The sequence below is a fragment of the Megascapheus bottae genome, chromosome 26 (assembly GCF_031878675.1).
Source record: "Megascapheus bottae isolate mThoBot1 chromosome 26, mThoBot2.hap1, whole genome shotgun sequence".
NCBI classification, from domain to species: domain Eukaryota; kingdom Metazoa; phylum Chordata; class Mammalia; order Rodentia; family Geomyidae; genus Megascapheus; species Megascapheus bottae.
In genome coordinates, this window is record NC_143534.1 from 23,425,992 (window position 1) to 23,446,372 (window position 20,381).

General features: G+C 45.5%; 1 protein-coding gene across 1 annotated transcript; it reads left to right on the forward strand.

Annotated features, from left to right (window-relative positions):
• The first annotated feature begins 14,228 nt into the window (after positions 1-14,228).
• Positions 14,229-16,633, forward strand: Gjd4 (gap junction protein delta 4). Its single transcript, XM_090319160.1, has 2 exons — positions 14,229-14,292; positions 15,543-16,633. Exons 1-2 carry the CDS (start codon positions 14,229-14,231, stop codon positions 16,631-16,633), a joined length of 1,155 nt encoding a protein of 384 aa, XP_090175286.1.
• The last annotated feature ends 3,748 nt before the right edge of the window (positions 16,634-20,381 follow it).

The following is a 20,381-nucleotide window of genomic DNA, read 5'->3' on the forward strand; positions in this document are numbered from 1 at the left end:
TTTAGTCTTTTGAGGAATCACCATACTGCTTTCTATAGTGGTTGAACGAGCTTACCCTCCCACCAACAGTGTAGTAATGATCCCTCCTGACCATATCCCCGCCAACATCTGTTGTTATTGGTCATGGCCGTTCTGACTGGAGTGAGGTGGAATCTCAAAGTTGTTTTGATCTGCATTTCTTGTATGGCCAGAGATGTGGAGCATTTCTTTAAGTGTCTATAGGCCATTCTTGTTTCCTCTTCAGAGAAGTCTCTCTTTAAATCTTTAGCCCACCTTTTAATGGGATGGTTGTTTCTTTGAGGCTTTGTTTTTGAGAGATTCAATGTTTTGAGCTGTAGGTATATTTTAGTTATAAGGCCCTTGTCTGTTGTATATCTAGTGAAGATCTTCTCCCACTTTGTGGGCCAGAAGTTTCTTTTGTGGTACCATTTGTGTGTGTGTGTGTGTGTGTGTGTGTGTATACATCATGCTTGCAGTTCTAGATTCTATACCCAGCACTATAGCATTAATAGTAGTAATTAATAAATAGATTCTCTGACAGCTGGTGTCACTTGATCCAACTCTGCTCTCTCACCTGTCATTTGATTTTAAAATTGTCCCCTTTTCTCATACTTTTCTTCTTTGCTTTCACAAAGAAACAGAGGGTTGTGACCACATTGTCATGTGTGTAGATGTCCAGGCTGGACTCAGCATATGCAGCAAGTACAATGAGATAGTGCCTGCTCTCCCTCCACTGCTGTTCCTTAGGAAAAACATCAATTAAAAGACCTGCTACAGAGAGCCCACCTGTCCCATTGCTGGAGAGAGCATGGGCATCTCTGGAGATAGCATAGCATCTGAGACGTGGATTAACTGTTGTCTACTCTTTAAGACACCCCTGTCTGGGTCCTCTGCTATGTCCTTATTTGGTGACAAGCAGACTAGTCACTTGTCCCAAATTGAAGTGGCTGTGAATATTTGGAGAGTTAGTGTTCAACAGTTGTGAGTTTTAAAATAGATCCAATTCCTTTATTCTTCATTCCTCATCTCATATTTCATGGCAGAAGAGTAACAGAATGTAGATAGGAAACATAAGCTGGCATTTCTCCTCCTCCTCTTCCTCCTTCTCCTCTTCTCCCTCCTCCTCCTCCTCTTCCTCCTCCTCTTCCTTCTCTTCTTCCTCCTCTTCCTCCATGCTGAAGACCAAACCCAGTGCCCACACATGCTACACAATCACTCACTAAACTCCTTAGCTCTTTTCACTTGCTCAGAGATGAAGTCTCATTATATTGCCCAGACTGATCTTAAAGGGAGAGTGGGTTTGTGCCACTATGTTTGGGTTCGTTTGTTCCTATCAACAATTCATTCACTTGCACTGAAGTTACTTCCTTCCTTGTTTCCTTCCTTCCTCCCTTCCTTGCTTGTTTCCTCCCTTCTTTGCTTTTTTCTTCCCTCTCTCTTCCCCCTGCCTCCCTCTTTCCTTTCTTCCTTTCACCATTTCCGATCTCTTCCTTTTTTCTTTTATCTTTCTGCTATTGCATACAAAGGTAATACGTGTGTGTATGCATATGAGTAATTATGAAGAACAATTAAACCTGTATTTGGTCCTGTAATTGCTAGAGGGCTCGGTAGATAGGAAAGTTTTGGGTTTTTTGGTCATGATAATGTATAGAGGGGTTGCAGTTACATTCGTCAGTAGATGCATTACTTCTTGCACATTGATCCCCTTCCCATGTTTTTGTTCCCTCCCCCAACCCCTCCCAATCATCTTCTTTTCCCCCTTAGGAAAGGGTTTTTTTTTAATGATACTTATTGTCCCCCTTTCCCTAAACAAGATCTTTATTTTCCTTTAAAAGCATGCTTTCCAGGAATGGGGTTCTAACTCATTATAATGATGCTAACTGATAAGCATTTGTGAGTTCCTTCCCCTGAACCGTCCTTCCCCTCATCCGTCCTTCTTTCCTTCATTTCTTCTTTCCTTCCTTCTTTCCTTTCTTCCTCTCTTCTTCCCTTCTTCCTTCTTTCTTTTCCTTTTTCTTCTTTTCATTCTTCCAGGACTGGGGCTTGGACTCCACTTGAGCCACATCCCCTAGTCTTTTGTTTCAGTTATTATTATGATTTTTTTGGCCAGTCCTGGGCTTGGGCTCAGGGCCTGAGCACTGTCCCTGGATTTTCTCAAGGCTAGGGCTCTAGCACTTGAGCCACAGCACCACTTCTGGCTTTTTGCTATGTATGTGGTACCGAGGAATCGAACTCTGGTCTTTGTGCATACTAGGCAAGTACTCTACCACTAGGCCAAACTCCCGGCCCTATTATGATTATTTTTATTTATTTACTTATTTTTTGCCAGTCCTGGGCTTGAGCTCAGGGCCTGAGCACTGTCCTTGGACTTTCTCAAGGCTAGAGCTCTACCACTTGAGCCTCAGCACCACTTCCAGCTTTTTTCTATATGTGGTACCGAGGATTCGAACCTGGGTCTTCATGCATGCTAGGCAAGCACTTTAACCACTAGGTCAAACTCCCAGCCTATTATAATTATTTTTAAACAGGGTCTTCTCTCTTATGTTTATGCTGGAGCTGGCTTGGACTGGGATAACAGGAATATACCACCATACTCTTCATTTTTTCTTTACAAATTGATTTTTATGGAGTCTTGCCAGATTTTTGCCTGTGCTGTCTTAAAATTTTTTGATTCTCCTAATCTCTGCCCCTCAAAGCTGGAGCCACTGCATATCGCCTGGATTTCTTCTACATTCTGATCAAATGAAAATAATTCTGTGCTTTTATTATATTTATATACATTTTTTTTCTGGTCAGAGTGAGAAGACCAAATACCAAATACCTCTCTATGGAGGCTTGATCGAGTTGTCTGGGGTGAGATCTGAGGATCATGGTTTGAAGTCAATCTGGGCAAAAAGTCTCCATGAGCCTCTTATCTCTAGTCAACCACTTAAAAACTAAAAGTGGAGCTGTGGCTCAAAATTGTAAAGTGCTAGACTGGAGTATAGAGAGGTACAGGGACAGAGCCCAGACCCTGAGTTCAAGCCCCAAGGTTGACAAGAAAAAAATAATACTCATCTCCAATAATCACCCAGAAGTAGAGCTACAACTCACATGGTAATGACTCATCCTTGAGCTAAGAAGCTCAACGATAAAGATAACACCAGATGCCGAGTTCAAGGCCCAGTATTGTTGAAAGAAAATGTAACAGGGTTTTTGGCAAGCATGCTCTCCTTATGGCTTGGAGAGAGTGCATGTTTTGTTACCATTGAGAGATGCTCCTATCCTAAGCTTATCTGGGGCAGTAACAATGCTTGAATGTTTGTTTGTTTGTTTTCAGATTCACTGGGTCAGAATCTACACCTCTCTGCCTAGAGTCAGCCCAGCCGACATAAAAACAAATTTTGCAGTGTAGGCAAAAAACACTGGGGAAGCTGCAGAGTTCGGGTGAACAGGAGTTCAACGTATAGCTAGACAATGACAGCTCTGGAGCCACAGGCTGGTGGTTCATACCCATAATCCTTCCTACTCTGAAGGACAAGGTCTGAGGATTGAGGTTTGAAGCCAGCCCAGGCAGTAAAGCCCATGAGACTTTTGATCTCCAGTTAAGTACTCACAAAATTAAGTACTCGACTCAGTGGTAGAGGGCTAGCCTGGAGGAAAAAAAAATTTCAGGGATAGTGCATGGGCTCTGAGTTCAAGCCCCATAAACACTAATAATTAATTAATTAAAAAGAGCAGAAGTGGAGCTGTGGCTCAAGTGGTAGAGGGCTAGCCTTGATTGAAAAAGCTATGTGCTCAGGTCCTGAGTTCAATCCCTAGTACTGGTGCATGCTTTACATGACCATACACACATTCTCATACACTCACAGGCACATGCACATATTAAAAAAAATGACAGCTTTGGGACCTTAGGAACAAGGGTTCTTTGTCCAGTGACAATTCTCCCCTTATCTAAATTGATTGTCTTTTTGGTAAGTATCGTGTGGGTGAGGCTGGCACAGCAGCCACCCTAGCTTACCTGAGCCGATGGCATATTAGACTGTCAGGAAAGAAGTCCCTAAAATCTCTCCTGCTAGTAGGTTTACATATGCAGATGAGATGCAAATGTACACATGCTAATCTGTTTTTCTGTGCAGCTGTGAACATTTGCTTTCTATACATAGTCTAGAAGAAGTCATTTAAATCCTGAATACAAGTAAAACATTCATTTCTCAAATTCGATAATGGAGCTATTTGCTAAATACTGCAAAACAAAACAAATGCCAATATTTCCATTCCTATCAGAAACTAAACTCTATTTTCCTAGGTACCTTTTGTCACTTTGAGCATGATAAGAAAAATATCTTCTTCCTCCCAGAGTTTTGGATTGAACAATTCCAGCCTAGAGGTGAGAAGTCCAGCTCCCTAGACATACCTCGGTACCTTGTCTTCAGTCCACATATAAAGGAGTTTACCATGATAGGAGTTTGATAGATTGTGATTGATGTAAGCACATCCAATTGTAATACCTTGTTATAAATTTAATTACCTTTATTCATCAGATTTAGGAGAGCACCCCTTGTTGGATAGGGCAGTCTATGAAGATTTCCCAGTTGTGTTGGGACTGAAATCGCACCTTCTAAGTAATTAACATACAAGGGTTTCTGCATGTCATTACTTTCCCAGTACCTGCCATGAATGGTGATTCTGCTTATGGCAAGCAGATGAGGAGACATTCAGTGATTTTCTCAGTGTGCAGTCTCCCGACCCGCGGGTTCAGCTATTCGTGCGGCTCGAAGAGGCACCTCCTGAAAGAAGAAAACCAATGGGGGAAAGAGAGGAAGGAGACCAGGCGCATAAAGAAAGACAGAGACAATCTGAGTCGCGTCAAGGCCTCATTTATTAAAAGTAAAGCAGGGTTTATATACCCTGAGTGTAAGGAAGGGAGTATAGAGGGGGGGGGGATGGAGAGTTTCTGTGATAACAAGAAGGAGAAGTCTCAAGGTTAGGGGTGGGTCAGGCTGCTCTTTTGGCCGTTGTGCTAACCCAAGCAACCACCTGCGGTTATTCCGAGAAATATTTTGTGCAGATGACTCAACCAGATGCGATTTGCTCAAGGCTAGAGGGTCTTTGTTTTGTTCCATTTAACTCCTTGGTCTCTGACAATTCCCCCTTTCCTTTAAAGAACAAGGTCTCTATAGGTGGAGAGAACACCCTGTCTTAGGCTATATGGAGGGACCCTTACTCCTGGCAACATGCCTTGTTGAGCCGGCCTCGACGGCCTCTGTATGTTGTGCCACCCAGGGTAAGCTCCATAATAATCCCGTCATTGGATGCTCTCTAGCCGCTTGGGGTTTATCAGCCAAGAAGTGTATGAAACTGGAGCCCTCTTTCGGGAGTGCTTGTTTCGGACCCTACAGGGTCATCCTGAGCCTCTAAGCGATGATAATGCACCAAGATTGAGTTTTTGGAAAAGGCAGAATTAATTTGATTTTTTATAAATCGCGTAAGGCGCTGAAAAGCCCAAGGGCCAAAAGAAATTAGGAGGAGAAGTCCCACAAGGGGGCCCAAGAGGGAGGGTAAAAGAGTTGATAGCCAGGGAGATGTGGAGAACCAATTTTGATACCAAGATTCTTGTTTTTCCCTTTCTCTTTTTCGCTTTTCTAGGCTAGCTGTAATTTTTTCCAAGCTATCCTTAACAAGTCCTGTTCTATCTACATATACGCAGCATTTTTCCTTTAAAGCCGCGCATAAGCCTCCTTGCTGTAGAAAAAGTAAGTCTAATCCTCGTCGATTTTGGAGGACAACTTCTGCCAGAGAGCTCAAAGATTCTGTTAAATGCTCCATTCCTGTTTTCAAATCTTCCAAATCCTGACTTATGGCTGCATTTAGGGCATGAAGCTGTTGGGTATTTTCTTTAGAAACAACTATAGAGGCTATCCCTGTGCCTGTACCAACAGCTCCGAGCCCCAATAGCACAGACAAGGTAAGGGCAGTAATAGGTTCTCTTTTACTTCTGAGATGAGGGGCTGATCTTTCTTCCCAAAAATTTAAAAGCTCGTTGGGTGAATAGATGGAGAAATTTGGGAGTAACTGTACTATTACACAGTAATCTCTATTCTTTCTAAAATCTTCTATAGCTATAAGACGAGTAAGTCCTTCAGAGCAGGAAAAATACGTATTGTTAGGGGCTAACAAATATCCTGTTGTAGAGGAGTTTATAATAAAGGTATCATTACAAATATATATAAGCTCAGCTGGAGGAATCATATGTGGACCCAATATGCAGGATCCAATACCAACAACCTCCGTGAGGGTCAGCTGTAAGCCTTGGATTAGTTCCTGGGGTGGCTGTGCAAGAATTATAGGATTGCCAAAAAGAGCTCTTCCTTCGTAAAAAGGAGGACTAGCAGAAAAACACAGCCAACATTCCAAGTCATTGGTGTCATTATTTTTCTTTTTAGCTGTTAAAAGAGTGGAGGCAGATGCATTAAGAATGCTCCACAGTAATTCAGCTGAAGACTTAGGACCAGGGGGTATGGTAGGCTGAAAAATTGTGCTAAAATCTATAGAAGGCGTAGGGGTATTTAAGGCACTGTTTTTAGATGGTAAGGGGTTCAATGGGCTTGATGAGCGATGAAGCTGAGTGTTGGGACCTATAGATGCCTTATATTGAGTGGGGATTTCTTTAAGTAATTTGATTTTAAAGGTGAGTCCAGGGTCCTGGCATCCCCAAGTCATGCCATCGCAGGTCCTCAGCCTCATTCCCCATTCTGGTGCTTTTTCCCATGAGGTGAACCTTTTTCCTGAATCTGTAAATCTGATAAGAAGCGGGATGCACCACTCACTGGCACAGCGTGCCTTTTCTGGGGTTTGTGTAGTAATTTGCAATATTTTCTGTAAATATTGTGGGAGATATAGTCTCCGTACTGTTATGAGGTCCCAGGACGAGGTTGGCTTCCAATAGGCATCCCCAGTGGTTTCACATTTCCAATTATAACAAAAATAAGAATCTCGAAAACCACATTGGTATTGTAGGGATCTATCCCTATGAACATCTCCTGGGCAAACATATAATCCAGTGGAATCTTCTGCCAAAGCCGTACGAAGATAATATGAATTACATGCGGCTGTTCGCCCTTTATAATCTGGATTAGGTCCATCTACAGGTCCCTTTTGGGGCATAAATTTATCAGGTGTTCCCCAGGAGGGATCAGCGCCTAAGGCTAGGGCGCATAAATCAACAAATAAATCAGGCCAAGGGATGGTGGCGCTTAGGGAAGAGGTAGCATTGGCTATATCCCCTGCTTGATTAATAATAACCCATGTATAGTTATATATTTGATAGGGAGCTTTTTGTTTTGTAGTTTCGACGTCTTTGATTACCAGGATCAGCATCACCGTCAATAGCATCATGCGGAGTGATGACAGGGAAGGCCTCATCAACATGGTTGTTGACCTGTAAAAGAAAAATATTTTTGTTCTCAGGCGCCACCCTGGAATTAGTTATATGGCTTTATTGTTTACTATATGGCTTTATTAATCTTTCAGGCAACCATCTAGCTCCCCCTTCTTTAGAATTATAAATGCAAGCTGATCCTTTTCCCCAGATAATGACTGGGTCAGGGCCATTCCATATTCCTGTCAGTGGGTCTTTCCATAGGGCCTGGGCGTAGTCTGTTTGTGTGGTGGGATGCCAAAGGCGTTCTGCAGCAGATTTGCCATTAGCGTCAAGGGTTAAAAAGTTTAAAACAAAGAGAGCATGTAATAATAAAGTCTTATAGTTTCCTTTAAGGGAATATAATGTCTCTTGTGAGGCAAGTTTAATGAGGGTGTTTTTTAAAGTCTGATGAGCCCTTTCCACTATTCCTTGTCCTTGGGGGTTGTAGGGGATTCCAGTAATATGTTTTATGCTCATTTGGGAGCAAAATTGTTTGAACTTTTGACTGGTATATCCGGGCCCATTGTCCGTCTTTATAGTTTGGGGTTGTCCCATGACAGAAAAAACATATAGGAGATGGTTTATAACATCTTTTGTGGCCTCCCCTAAATGAGCAGAGGCACAAATAAATCCACTAAAGGTATCAATGGTAACATGTACATATTTTAACCTTCCAAAGGAGGGGACATGAGTAACATCCATCTGCCAAAGTTGTCCAGGTATGAGCCCTCTAGGGTTTACACCTACATGGGGTTCAGGGAGCAGGGTTAGGCAATTTTTGCAGTTTTTAACAATTTGCCTTGCCTGTTCTCTAGTAATTTTAAATTTTAAGCGCAGGGTATGAGCATTAAGGTGGTGAACAGCATGGGCCTCCTGTGCAAGGGTCACCGGATCAACTGTTTGAGATAAGGTAACTATTTGGGTTGCCAAGTCAGCTAATTCATTGCCCCGGGTTAGTGGCCCAGGTAGGCCAGAATGAGCACGAATATGTCCTACAAAGAAAGGGTACGAACGTTGTCTAATAAGTTTTTGCAATTCAAAAAATAATTGAAAAGTAGGTGTAGTAGGCTGAATAACTGGAACCATTTCTAAAACTTGTAAAGCTCTAACAACATAATGGCTATCCGAAAACAGATTAAAAGGGTGGGTCTTTAATAACCGAAAAACACAAAGCGCAGCAAATAATTCTACTAACTGAGCAGATTTAAAGGAAGTATTTACAAAGTGGGAAACATTATTAATAACATATGAAGCTTTTCCATTTTTTGAACCATCAATAAAAATGCTCAAAGTATTGGGGATGGGCTTTATTAAGGTATTTTTTAGAAAAACAAAAGGAGTAATATTAAGGAATTGAATAAGTCTGTCGCTGGGCATGTGAGTATCAAAGCTACCCTGGAACCCAGTGCATAAAACAGCCCAATCATCTTGTCTTTGTTGTAACCAATTAATTTGTTCCTTAGAGTAAGGGGTGATTATGATATCAGGATCCTTGCCAAAATATCTGACAGAAGTCTTGAGCCCCAGAAAAATAAGTTGGGAGACCAAAGAGGGGTAGGAGGGGAGTACCTTGGACTGAGAGGCGGAGGCATGAATCCATAACAGGGGCACGGTTTTTTGCCACAATAAACCGGTGGGTGTAAATTCTGTGGCAAAAATGATTAAATAAAGGGTCAAGGAGGGGTTGAAGTAACCTATATTTTGTTGTGTAATGGCCTCCTCTAACTTTATTAGGGCTTTTTCAGCTTCGGGCGTAAGTTTTCTGGGGGAGGAAGGGTCAGAATCTCCCTGTAGAATATTAAACAGGGGTTTGAGATCTCCTGTTGTTAATTTAAGGTGAGGACGTAGCCAATTAATGTCTCCAAGGAGTTTTTGGAAATCATTTAGACAATTTAGCTTATTCCTTTTGATTTGAATTTTTTGAGCATATATTAAAGAGGGTTCTAATTGAAAACCCAGGAACAAGAAGGGATAGCAAGTTTGAATTTTTTCTGGGGAGATAAAAAGTCCTCTGTCTTGTAAAGCAATAACTATTTTTTGAGTCACTTGATGTGCCTCCATTTCTAGTTTGGCAGCAATTAATAGGTCATCCATATAATGTATAATATATATATGAGGGTATTGAACACGAATTGGGTCTATGGATTGAGCCACAAATTTTTGACAAAGAGTGGGAGAATTAGCCATACCCTGTGGCAACACTCGCCATTGAAAGCGGGGATTAGGGCCCTTATGGTTTATCATGGGTATGGAAAAGGCAAATCTTTTACAATCTCCAGGATTGAGGGGAATGGAGAAAAAACAGTCTTTTATATCTATTACAATTTTAAAAAATCCTTTAGGGATAGCTGTGGGAGAGGGCAGTCCAGGTTGTAGGGCTCCCATGGGTGCCATGGTTTTATTAATTTCCCTTAGATCCTGCAGTAACCTCCAACTCCCATTTTTCTTTTTTATAACAAATATGGGAGTATTCCAGGGAGAGGTAGAAGGTTCAAGATGTCCCTGCTCTAATTGTTCCTGCACCAACTGAAGAGCAGCCTGAACCTTTTCTTGAGGCATGGACCACTGGTCTATCCAAACCGGATTGTCAGATTTCCAAGTTATTTTATCGGGTTGGAGTGCAGGGGGAGCAGTGGTCTTTAGGAAAAAAGGTCGGTCCCAAGACCTTTTCTATCCCATTTAGGGGTGGGTATAATTGGGTGACTAATTCCTTGCTCATGCTTTCCCAGCCCTTTTCCTGGCAAATATCCAGACTTGAGCATCATGTTAGTCACAGTCTCATTAGGGCTGAACATGATAACTCCCATTTGGGTCATTATATCTCTCCCCCATAGATTTACAGGGAGTCCGTCCACCACAAAAGGTTTAACTGTCCCAATGTTTCCCTCTGGGTCTGTCCATGTTAATATTTTAGAACTCTGGAGTGTATTTTGAGTCTGCCCAATACCTTTTAGATGGGTAGCGGTGGGTTCCAGAGGCCAAGAGATAGGCCAATGTTGTTTTGCAATGACAGTAGCATCGGCCCCTGTATCTAAAAGACCCAGAAATTGTTTTCCTTCCAAAAAAAGTTTTAAAGTTGGTCGAGATTCTGTTAATTGATGTACCCAAAATATATCTGTTGATCCTGGGGTAGAATTGCCACGCTGGGGATGCTTATATGGGAACTGTCCTGTTATGGGCAGAGGGAGGGCTTGTGTAATGCGTTGGCCTGCCGATATGGCAAGAGGGCCTTGAGAGGCATGAACTAAAATTTTTAATTCGCCTGAATAATCGGTGTCAACCACCGAGGGAATGACAGAGAGTCCTTGCAGTGAGCTTGAAGCTCGGCCTATAATAAGAAAAAACATTCCTGGCGGGGGAGGCCCGAACCTTCCAGAGTTTATAACAACTGTTCCTTCCTCTGGAGTTACAATTCTGGTGGTGGAGGAACAGAGGTCCAGTCCTGCGCTGCCTGCAGTGGCTCGGAACAAGTCTGAGTCAGCGATGTTTGCATTAGAGGCAGATTTTGGGCGGGAGGGGTCATTGGTTGTCGTGGTGGGTAGGTAGGGCCCCCTACTGGGGCCCGTAGCCCGTTTCCCGAGACCGCAGATAAAGGCTGGCCATTTATATCGGTCTTGGACCGGCACTCTTTAGCCCAGTGACGGCCTCTTCTGCATTTAGGACAAAGGCCAGGGGGAAGGGGGAGGGGAATCGTCCCAGGAACGTTGGGTTGTTTAATAGTTCCAGGGCATTCTCTAGCAAAATGTCCGATTTGTCCACATTTAAAACAGTTTTTAGGGCTAGGTATTTGTCCTAGTTTTCCTGAAGGTGGAGTCTGGTTTTGGAGTATGGCTCCAATGGCCAAATTAATAGATTTAGACATTTTATGTTCAAAGGAATCCACATCATTGCAAATTTTAATCATACCATTTAAATCTAGGGTCTTTGTTTTGCCTCTTAAAGCAGCTTTACAGGCTGCATTAGCATTTTCTATGGCCAACTGTCTAACTATAATGTCATCTGTATCTACCTCACCTAATATTCTTTCAGCTGCTTCTAACAGTCTGGCAACAAATTGAGAATATGGTTCATTATTGCCTTGTACTACCCTGGAAAGAGAGGTAGTAACCGCTCCTGCAGCAGGCACGGCTCTCCAGGCGGCCAGGGCAGCCTGAGCAGTCTGGGTTAATATTCCTGCAGGGAGTTTTTGTTGTTTTTCCTCCGAGGCAAATTTGCCCCTCCCTGAAATTTTATCAGAAGACCATGAAGCCATTTGTGTATGTTTTTTATTGGTAATAGCTTGATTTTCTGCCTTATCTATAAATTCAGCTTTCCAGGTTAGATATTGACTCCTGGTTAAAACAGACTGTACAATCTTGTGCCACTCATGAGGCAATAAATGTCCCTCACCCCCGAGGCCCTCCAGTACTGTTAAAGTAAAAGGGGCATTAATTCCATAATTCTTAACAGCCGAATGTAATTCTTTAATTTGTTTAAACTTCAATCTCCTATATGTAATTTGAGAATCTCTCCTTGCCTCCTCCTGATCACCCCCTTCCTCCTCGGAGGCAGAGGAATCTAGGTTTTGTCCCTCCTCCTGTCTTCTGGTGGTGTCCACCTCCTCCTGTCCCGCTTCTCCTCCCTCCCCCTCTTGTTCCCGAGGTTGAGTGTTAGAGCGAGTAATTACGGGGAAGGAGAAGGAAACAGTTTGCGCCCCGGATCTGAGTCTATTATTGCGGCTTTTTGAGGCCGAGGGTGTTTTAGCAGGCTTGTTACCCGAGGCATGGGGGGTAGTCACGGCTTCCCCAACAAGATCCATTTGTAAATCATGAATTTGCAAAGTGAGGTCCCTTAACTCTTTTTTTAAATGAAGCACGTTTTTTAATTCTGTCACTTGTTTCAAGAGAGAGTCTTTGGATTTAAGGAGACCTTGCACCTCCGGAGGAACAGAGAATGATCTCACCATTTCCTGTGGTGGGGCTGACAGGAGAGAGGTGTCTGGATAGGGGGGAGGGGTGGGCCAGTGAAGGGCCCTTATCTCTGGAGTCTGTGTAGCTGCAGAAACTTGGGGAAGAGGAAAAGGGCCATATCTTTCTTCCTCATAATGCGCTGCCTCCTCCTCTAGCTCCACCTCAGAGGGGGGGTTGAGCCTGCCATTATCAGGAGAAGTCTTAGGAATAATAGGATAAATATTTTTATAAGGTTTTAGTGACATATTTTTCTTTTTAGTATTGTTCTTGATGCTGTCTTCTAAAGGGGGTTGGACTTGTTTCTCTTTTTCGGGGATTAAAGGTGACGCCAAGCGGCGTCCTGAGGGCACAGGCTCATCAATCACAGAGGGAGTGCGTGAGCCAGGCCGAAGGCCAGTGACCATAGGTTTTTCATTGTCACTTTCACTTTTGCGAGACGGGCAACGTGACTCCGTTAGGTAATCCTCTGTTAAAGCTAGTAAGCAAACACTGTCACCTCCCTCCTCTGCTTCCTTTAAAATATCTCTAATAACCCCATAGAAGCTAAAGAAGGCCTCGGGGATTTCCTCTCCCTGACGGAGTAAATCATTGATATTTTTTCCTACCTTATTCCAGGTAAGGGGATGGATGTCTGGTCCGTGCAAGACCAACCACGGACACTTTTCTCCAACAAAACAAAAGAATTTTACCAAATCTTTCTTTTTAACTCTTATTCCTCTCTCCCTAAGTGATCCTTTCATTTCTTTTATAAATAAAACCTCTTTTGATAATGCTTTGCCCATGGTTGATGGGACGGCAGAACTTACCTCAAGACTCTCCCACGGTGCACGAGCGATGCGGTGTGGGCGTCTCTACCTTAATATAGTCGGGGTCCCCTGTTCTCCACGCCGTCCGGTAGGTCACCGTGCTTCGAGCCCCACGTTGGGCGCCACTTCTCCCGACCCGCGGGTTCAGCTATTCGTGCGGCTCGAAGAGGCACCTCCTGAAAGAAGAAAACCAATGGGGGAAAGAGAGGAAGGAGACCAGGCGCATAAAGAAAGACAGAGACAATCTGAGTCGCGTCAAGGCCTCATTTATTAAAAGTAAAGCAGGGTTTATATACCCTGAGTGTAAGGAAGGGAGTATAGAGGGGGGGGGGATGGAGAGTTTCTGTGATAACAAGAAGGAGAAGTCTCAAGGTTAGGGGTGGGTCAGGCTGCTCTTTTGGCCGTTGTGCTAACCCAAGCAACCACCTGCGGTTATTCCGAGAAATATTTTGTGCAGATGACTCAACCAGATGCGATTTGCTCAAGGCTAGAGGGTCTTTGTTTTGTTCCATTTAACTCCTTGGTCTCTGACAGTGCAGGGCTGGCCTGGGCTCCACACCAGCCTTTTGTCCCCTGGGTCGCAGTATAAGGCCGTGACAGGGAGAGCTGCCCTGTGCTTGTCTCAATGGCCCAGGTACTACGATATTGGGTGTGTGTAGCAGAGGACAGAGGGGGCTCTCTGGGGCTTCTTGCACACATGAAATGCTCGTGGAAATGTTTCCAAAGAGACATCAGGTTTTCAATAGGGAGACTTACTTGGCTTACCAGGCATTTTCTTTCTTGGGCTAAGAGTAGTTGCTTTTATTATATCCCGAAGCTTCTGGCTGTCCTGGTGGAGACAAACGTGCACAGCCGCAGCCTGGAATATCCCAGCAGGGTAAGAATAGCCACACACTTGCCAGGAACACAGCGCTTCAGAGGCAGAGGGCCATCTTCACTTGTAAACAGCAGCACTGGCTTCTTGCTCAGTCCTGCGTGCAGAGCTTCAACGGTCACCTGGAAACGTATTCATTTCTCGTCGTTAGCATCCTTGGCGATCCTGTGACATTGCCAGTCTGCTGTTGCGGAAGCATGGAGAACTTGGACTTGATGGGCTTTCTGATCATCACATTGAACTGTAATGTGACCATTGTGGGTGAGTCCCAGGGAACCCTAAAACTCCTGCTCTGTTGTTTTTGTTGCTGTGTCTGACCTAGGTCTTTCTTAAAGAGCTGGGGCATATTCTAGAGTGTAGTTTGCTTGGTCCACTGTATCTCAACTCCAGTACTTCACGCCTGTAATCCTAGCTACTAAGGAAGCTGAGCTCTGAGGATTGTAGTTTGAAGCCAGCCTTGTCACCAAAGTCCAGGAGACACTTATTGCCAATTAATCAGCTAAAACATAGAAGTGGAACTGTGACTCAAGTCTTGAGCAATAAAGCTACAAGATAGTGCCCAGGCCCTGAGTTCCAGTCCCAATACGATCATCACCACCGAAAAAAAAAAAAGAACAAAGAAAGGAAGAAAGCCAGTGCATCAAGGAGTAAGGGCGCTAAAAGCTTGAGCTGACCTCTGACAGCTCTTTGTTGTATAAGAAGAAAGAAGTCCTGGCATGAGCACCCTTCTCTCACTGGGTCTCTTCTTGCTGGGCCTGGGTTGCTGAAGGTAAAGGCGGAAGCAGGGAGAAACTGCTTTGTGTAAACCTCTTTTTGGGGGGCTACATTACCAGGAAAACAAGTCATGTGATACGGAGAAAGTAATGCTTGGCTTATGCTTTCTTCACCTTCTAGCTTTTAAGTATTTATTGGTTAAGGTCATTGGTTAAGGTTAATAAGTTCTCTTGGATAGTTTAAACCAAATTCCAAGTTTAGTTTCGTTATATTTATTTTAGCTTAATTTTTGTGGTGTTGAGGGTGGAACATGAGGCCCGTAGAGCATGCTAGGCCAGTAGTCTTATCACTGAACCACACCCCATCCTACTTATTTATTGGTGTGTGTGTGTGTTCCGGGGCTTGAACTCAAGACCTTATCCTCTCGGGTTTCTTTCTGATGGCTGACGGCCCCTTTATCCATACATTCAGACCTGCTCTTCTTGTGGCTGATTAATTGGAGATGGGATCTTTTGTACCTTCCCCCCCCCCCCCCCCCCCGCCCAGGCTGGCTTTGAACCTTGGTCCTCTTGAGTGGCTAGGCCTGCAGACAGTGAGCCCGGTCCTCAGGCAGGGGGCTGGGTTCGAACTCCAGACCTTTCCCTCGTTAGTGCCCACACACTCTCACCCCTCGCCCGGGTTTGATCTCCAGCAGCACACAGGCTCAAGGCCACGGCTCTAAGTCCATGCCCTAGCCCTGCTCCACGCTCAGCCTCGGAAGGAACACATTGACAACGAAGGTGCGTGCTCTTTTCCAGGCAAGATCTGGCTCATCTTCACCCTGCTGGTGAGGGTGCTGGCGGTGGTCCTGGCAGGATACCCGGTCTACCAGGACGAGCAGGAGCGCTTCGTCTGCAACACTCTACAGCCGGGCTGCGCCAACGTCTGCTACGACGCCTTCTCCCCGGTGTCGCCGCTGCGCTTCTGGCTGGTGCAGACGGTGGCGGTGCTCCTGCCCTACGCCGTCTTCAGCGCCTACGCCGTCCACCGGGGCGCGAGGCTCGCCGCCCTGGAGGCCCGCGGCCCGCACGCATGCGCGGAGGGCCTCGCCTCCGCGCAGCCGCCCGGCGCAGACCCGGACTGCGCAGGCGCCGGCGGCGCTGGGCGCCTCCGCGTGGCGCCCGACTTCTCCTGGGCCTACCGGGCGCACGTGTTTCTCCGGACCCTGCTGGAGGCTGCGTCCGGGGCCTTGCATTACCTCCTCTTCGGCTTCTCGGTTCCCGAGAGGTTCTCCTGCACGCACCCGCCCTGCTCCAGCGCCGTGGACTGCTACGTCTCGCGGCCCACGGAGAAGTCCGTCCTCATGCTGTTCATCTGGGCGGTGAGCGCGCTCTCCTTCCTCCTGGGCGTCGTCGATCTGACCTGCTGCCTGCGGAGAAGGCGCGCCGGGCGTCCCGGGCCGGGCTCGCGGGGCGGCTCCCCCGGCAAGGAGCGCCCGGCCCCGGCGGCCCCCGGCCCGGCGCGGGGACTCGGGCCGTCTCCCAGTGGGATGGACGAAGACCGCGGGTGGGTGGATGGGGCGGGGGTGCGCCCGGCCCCGGGCGAGTGGGGCCGAGGGCAGGGCGCCCGCGGCCCCGGGGACGCGGGGCTTCCAGAGGAAGACCAGAGCCGGGCCACGTCGTCTCCGGCCCGTGGCCCGATGGCCGTGGCTGACCCGCGGCCCCGAGGCGGGCCCCAGGGACAGGCCAGCCAGGACCCGAGGAGCTGGGCGGGCTCCGGGGAGCAGCCCCTCGGCTCTCGGGCCCGCCTGGATGGGCCGTCCTCGTCCCCTCCGCGGCAGCCCCCCGGCCGGCTGGCCGCGGCGGGCAGCGCCCCACACCTGCGAACCCAGAAGTCGGAGTGGGTGTAGAGCGCGGTGTCCACAGGGGTCGCCGCCCCGCGCCCGGCGCGCCTTCGCGGACACGCTGGCCTGTGTCACTCCAGTCCTGGCAGCACACGTGGACTTCCGAGGGTGTGACAGGAATTTAATGTACAGAACACTTTCTGGGGGGGGGGGAAGCATTGTCATGAGATTGCTATGCAGGCTACACTCTAGTTGCATTTTATGATAACACTTGTTATTATATTTTACATAGGATGCAGTCGTATAATATCTAATATAGTATTAATATAACACATGATATATAAAATTATGTTTAAAATCAATATAATATACAAGTATAATTTTATATAACGAATATAATCAATATAATTATATAATATGTTAACATAATATATGATCTAGTTATGTACTGTGTTCCTGGTCCTTGAACTCAGGTCCTGAGTGCTGTCTGTTAGCTTTTTGGCTCAAGGCTAGGGTTCTACCACTTGAGCTACATCCACCTCACTTCCAGCTTTTTAGTGGTTAATTGGAAGTAAGAGACTTTCCTGTCCAGGCTGGCTTCAAACGATGCTCAGATCTCAGCCTCCTGAATACAGTCACCAGCCACCAATACCTGGCTTGGCTCTGTTATCTTGTTAAGAAAGACAATATATGTTTACATTAATAGAGGTTGCGAATCTTTTGATGCTTTGGAGTGGATTTTGGTGGGTTGTTTTTGCTCTTCTGCGTGGATGAAAGTGACATTGTTCATGTATGTCATCGTCTCAGACTTCATTAATAAAACAAGTGTGGATTACATTGCACTGGGGGCGTTTCCACTTCATTGTGGTAAAGGAGCAATGACCAGTGCAGAAAATATTGCTCATACCTGTTGGCTAGGGACTAGTTATGTTTGCACTGCATGTGAGTGTGAGGTACCTGGATGTGGCAAGCCCATGGCTTGTTCAGCTGTCCCTGTGTATTTGCTGAGAGGCTGCCTTCACCCTGGAGCAAGAGTAATTTTGCTATTGATGCGTTTTCAATCTAGGTTTTGCTTTTGTCTGTTAGCTGTACAATTAAGACTGTTCTGAGAGAGTTCAGGTTCTAGTGAAGTAGATGAGAAAAATTGAGTGTTATAGGAGACAGTCCCCCCCCATATATCATATCTCAGATCATCTCTTTCTTTCCCTCTCTTAGTTTTGCTCCCCAAGCCACTTACAGTTGTGATCTATGCCTCAAACCTTTTTTTAACATTGAGAACCACATCTTATGCATAGTAGTTACTCAATAAATGTTACTTTTTAGTCCCATAGTCCTGAAGTACTCAGGGGCCAATCTTGGTTGGTGTCCCTTGCCATGTATAATTTGGTGAATTTTTTTTAAGGTTGTGCTTAGTCTCATAGGATCCTCAAGAATCTCCCCATAAGCCTATGGGGCTTAATATAAGTATAACATAAGCATAACATTCAATGGTGAAAGATAATAAGCCAATGAACATGGTGTCCTGAGCCTGTGCAGGGTAATGGCAGAGCTCAGACCATGGACTCGGGAGGACTGGGCAGAGCATGGCTGGGTTCCTTCCACCTTTGAAGTCTGTGCTCAAGTTAGGGTTTTCATACAAGTTTGGTTTTATGTGGGTGGCCTTGGGTGGAGCTGCTTTGGTCTCAGCTGAGAGCTCAGCACCTGAGGTTTGTTGCCATGAAAAAGTGTGCATGTTCCTCCAGCACTGAGTGCCTAGAGAGAAGACAGAGACTGAGCCAGGGAGGAGGAGATGATCTGGGCGTTTTCCTTTTCTCTCTCCTCCCTCCCTCCTTCTTTCCTTTCTTTTGGTGCCAGACCTGGGGCTTGAACTCAGGGCCTGGATGCTGTCTCCTGAGTTTTTGTGCTCAGGCTAGCACTCGACTGTTTGAACCCCAGCTCCACTTCTGGCTTTTTAGCAGTTAATTGGAAATAAAAGTCTCCCAGGCTTTCCTGCTCAGGCTTGATTTGAATTGCCTTCCTCATATCCCAGCTGCCTGAGTAGCTAGGATTGTAGGCGTGGGCCACCAATGCCTGACTTATATCTGGGTTCTTATCCCTGACCTACCATGACTTGGCCGTTGCTTTAATCCTCTGGGCTGAAATTTTCTGCTTTGAGCAATGACAGTCCTGGACTAGATAATTCCTTAATGCTCTAAGTTCAAGATTCTGTCAACAAGATGTGTGACTGTCAGTCCTTCTAGTATTGATAAAGATTGATTTAGTAGCTATCTTGGTAACTACTCAAGCACAGGTTTCCATAAGATAAAATGGTAAGAGCAGTTCAACAAAATACCAGAGATAGGCAAATTATTATTAATTTCTCTCTTGGCAGTATTGAGAATTGAACCAAAAGCTCAAGATGAGGCTAAATTACAAGAAATACATTTCTGGGGCCAGGAGTTTGGCCTAGTGGTATAGTGCGTACCTAGCATGCGTGAAGACCTAGGTTCTATTCCTAGAAAAAAAGTTAGAAATGGTGCTGGGGCTCAAGTGGTAGAGCACTAGCCTTGAAAAGCCCAAGGATAATGTTCAGGCCCTGAACTCAAGCTCCAGGACTGGGGGAAAAAAAAAAAAGAAAAAATATATTTCTTTTTGTTAGGCCTAGGATTTGAACCTAGAGCCTCACACTTACAGGCAAGTGCTTTATCACTTGAGCCACACTTGCAGTTCTCAAAGATAATTGATCTGTTTCTTGAGGTTTTAGCGACTTCAGGAGAAGAGGTGAGCCCTTGCATCATGGCGTGACATCACACAGAATAACAGCAAGCATGCTAGCTCAGGGCTTTTCTCACAAAGCTACTGATGTCTTGGTGGAGACAGTACCCTCCAAACATTACCTAATCCTGATTCCCTTATAAAGGCAATTCTCTACAGTCATCTCATGGAGAGATACCTTCTACCCTTCTGCCTCGGGCCAAGTAGGTGTGCACATTGAAGTATATCTGCTGTAACAGATAAGCCCGACTTCAGCATTTGGCACAGAAGAAGTTTTGTGAGCTACAAGAGTGTTCATAATGGATGGGCAGTTCTAGGTGGTTCTAGATGGTTCTAGATGACTTAGGGCAGCCCCTATCTGGCAGTTGCACCATCTTGTGTCCACAGGTACCTTGATTGCTGTAGGAGAGACCAGAGAGACCCACAAACCCAACCTGGAGAAAACACTAGTGTATCTGGCCACATTCTTGGAATAGAACTTGATTCTAACTTCAGGCTTTGAAGAGAGGCCAGAAGGAGGAGGTTAAGTTTGAGTAAACAGCCAATGTTGTCTCGGTAGTACTGTTTTCTATAAGTCTACTCCAGAAGAGTAATTCAATAAATTATCTATTTCCTTCCATGGAACTTAAAAGAGTCAGCTTATAACCTGAGCAGCCAACAAACTGACATCAAAAGATAATTGCCAAGCTGAATGCTGGTGGCTCACGCTATTCACGAGATTGAGATCTGAGGAGCACAGTTAGAAGCCAGCCTAGGCAAGCAAGTCTGTGAGACTTTTATTTCCAGTTAACCACTGAAAAAGCTGTAAGTGGAGTTTTGGCTCAGGTGGTAGAACACCAGCTCAAGCCTCAGTACTGGTATGAAAAAAGGGTCATTGCCAGAGTTCATTCAGTTCCTTAAGTCTTGTGAGCTGCTTGGTGCTCAGTGGAACAGGAGACAGCTGCCTTGCTGCAGTGTGAGGAAAAGCAGATAGCAGGTGTAGATGTGGAAGCTCCAGGTCTTGTCCTGAGAGGGTGGCTCTTGGGCTGTGAAGATGTAGATGTTAAACTAATTCCTATAA

Coding starts and splice junctions, on each gene's coding strand:
- Gjd4 (XM_090319160.1), top strand. CDS start 14,229: ATGGAGAACTTGGACTTGATGGGCTTTCTGATCATCACATTGAACTGT. Junction 14,293..15,542: donor CTGTAATGTGACCATTGTGG/GTGAGTCCCAGG, acceptor GCTCTTTTCCAG/GCAAGATCTGGCTCATCTTC.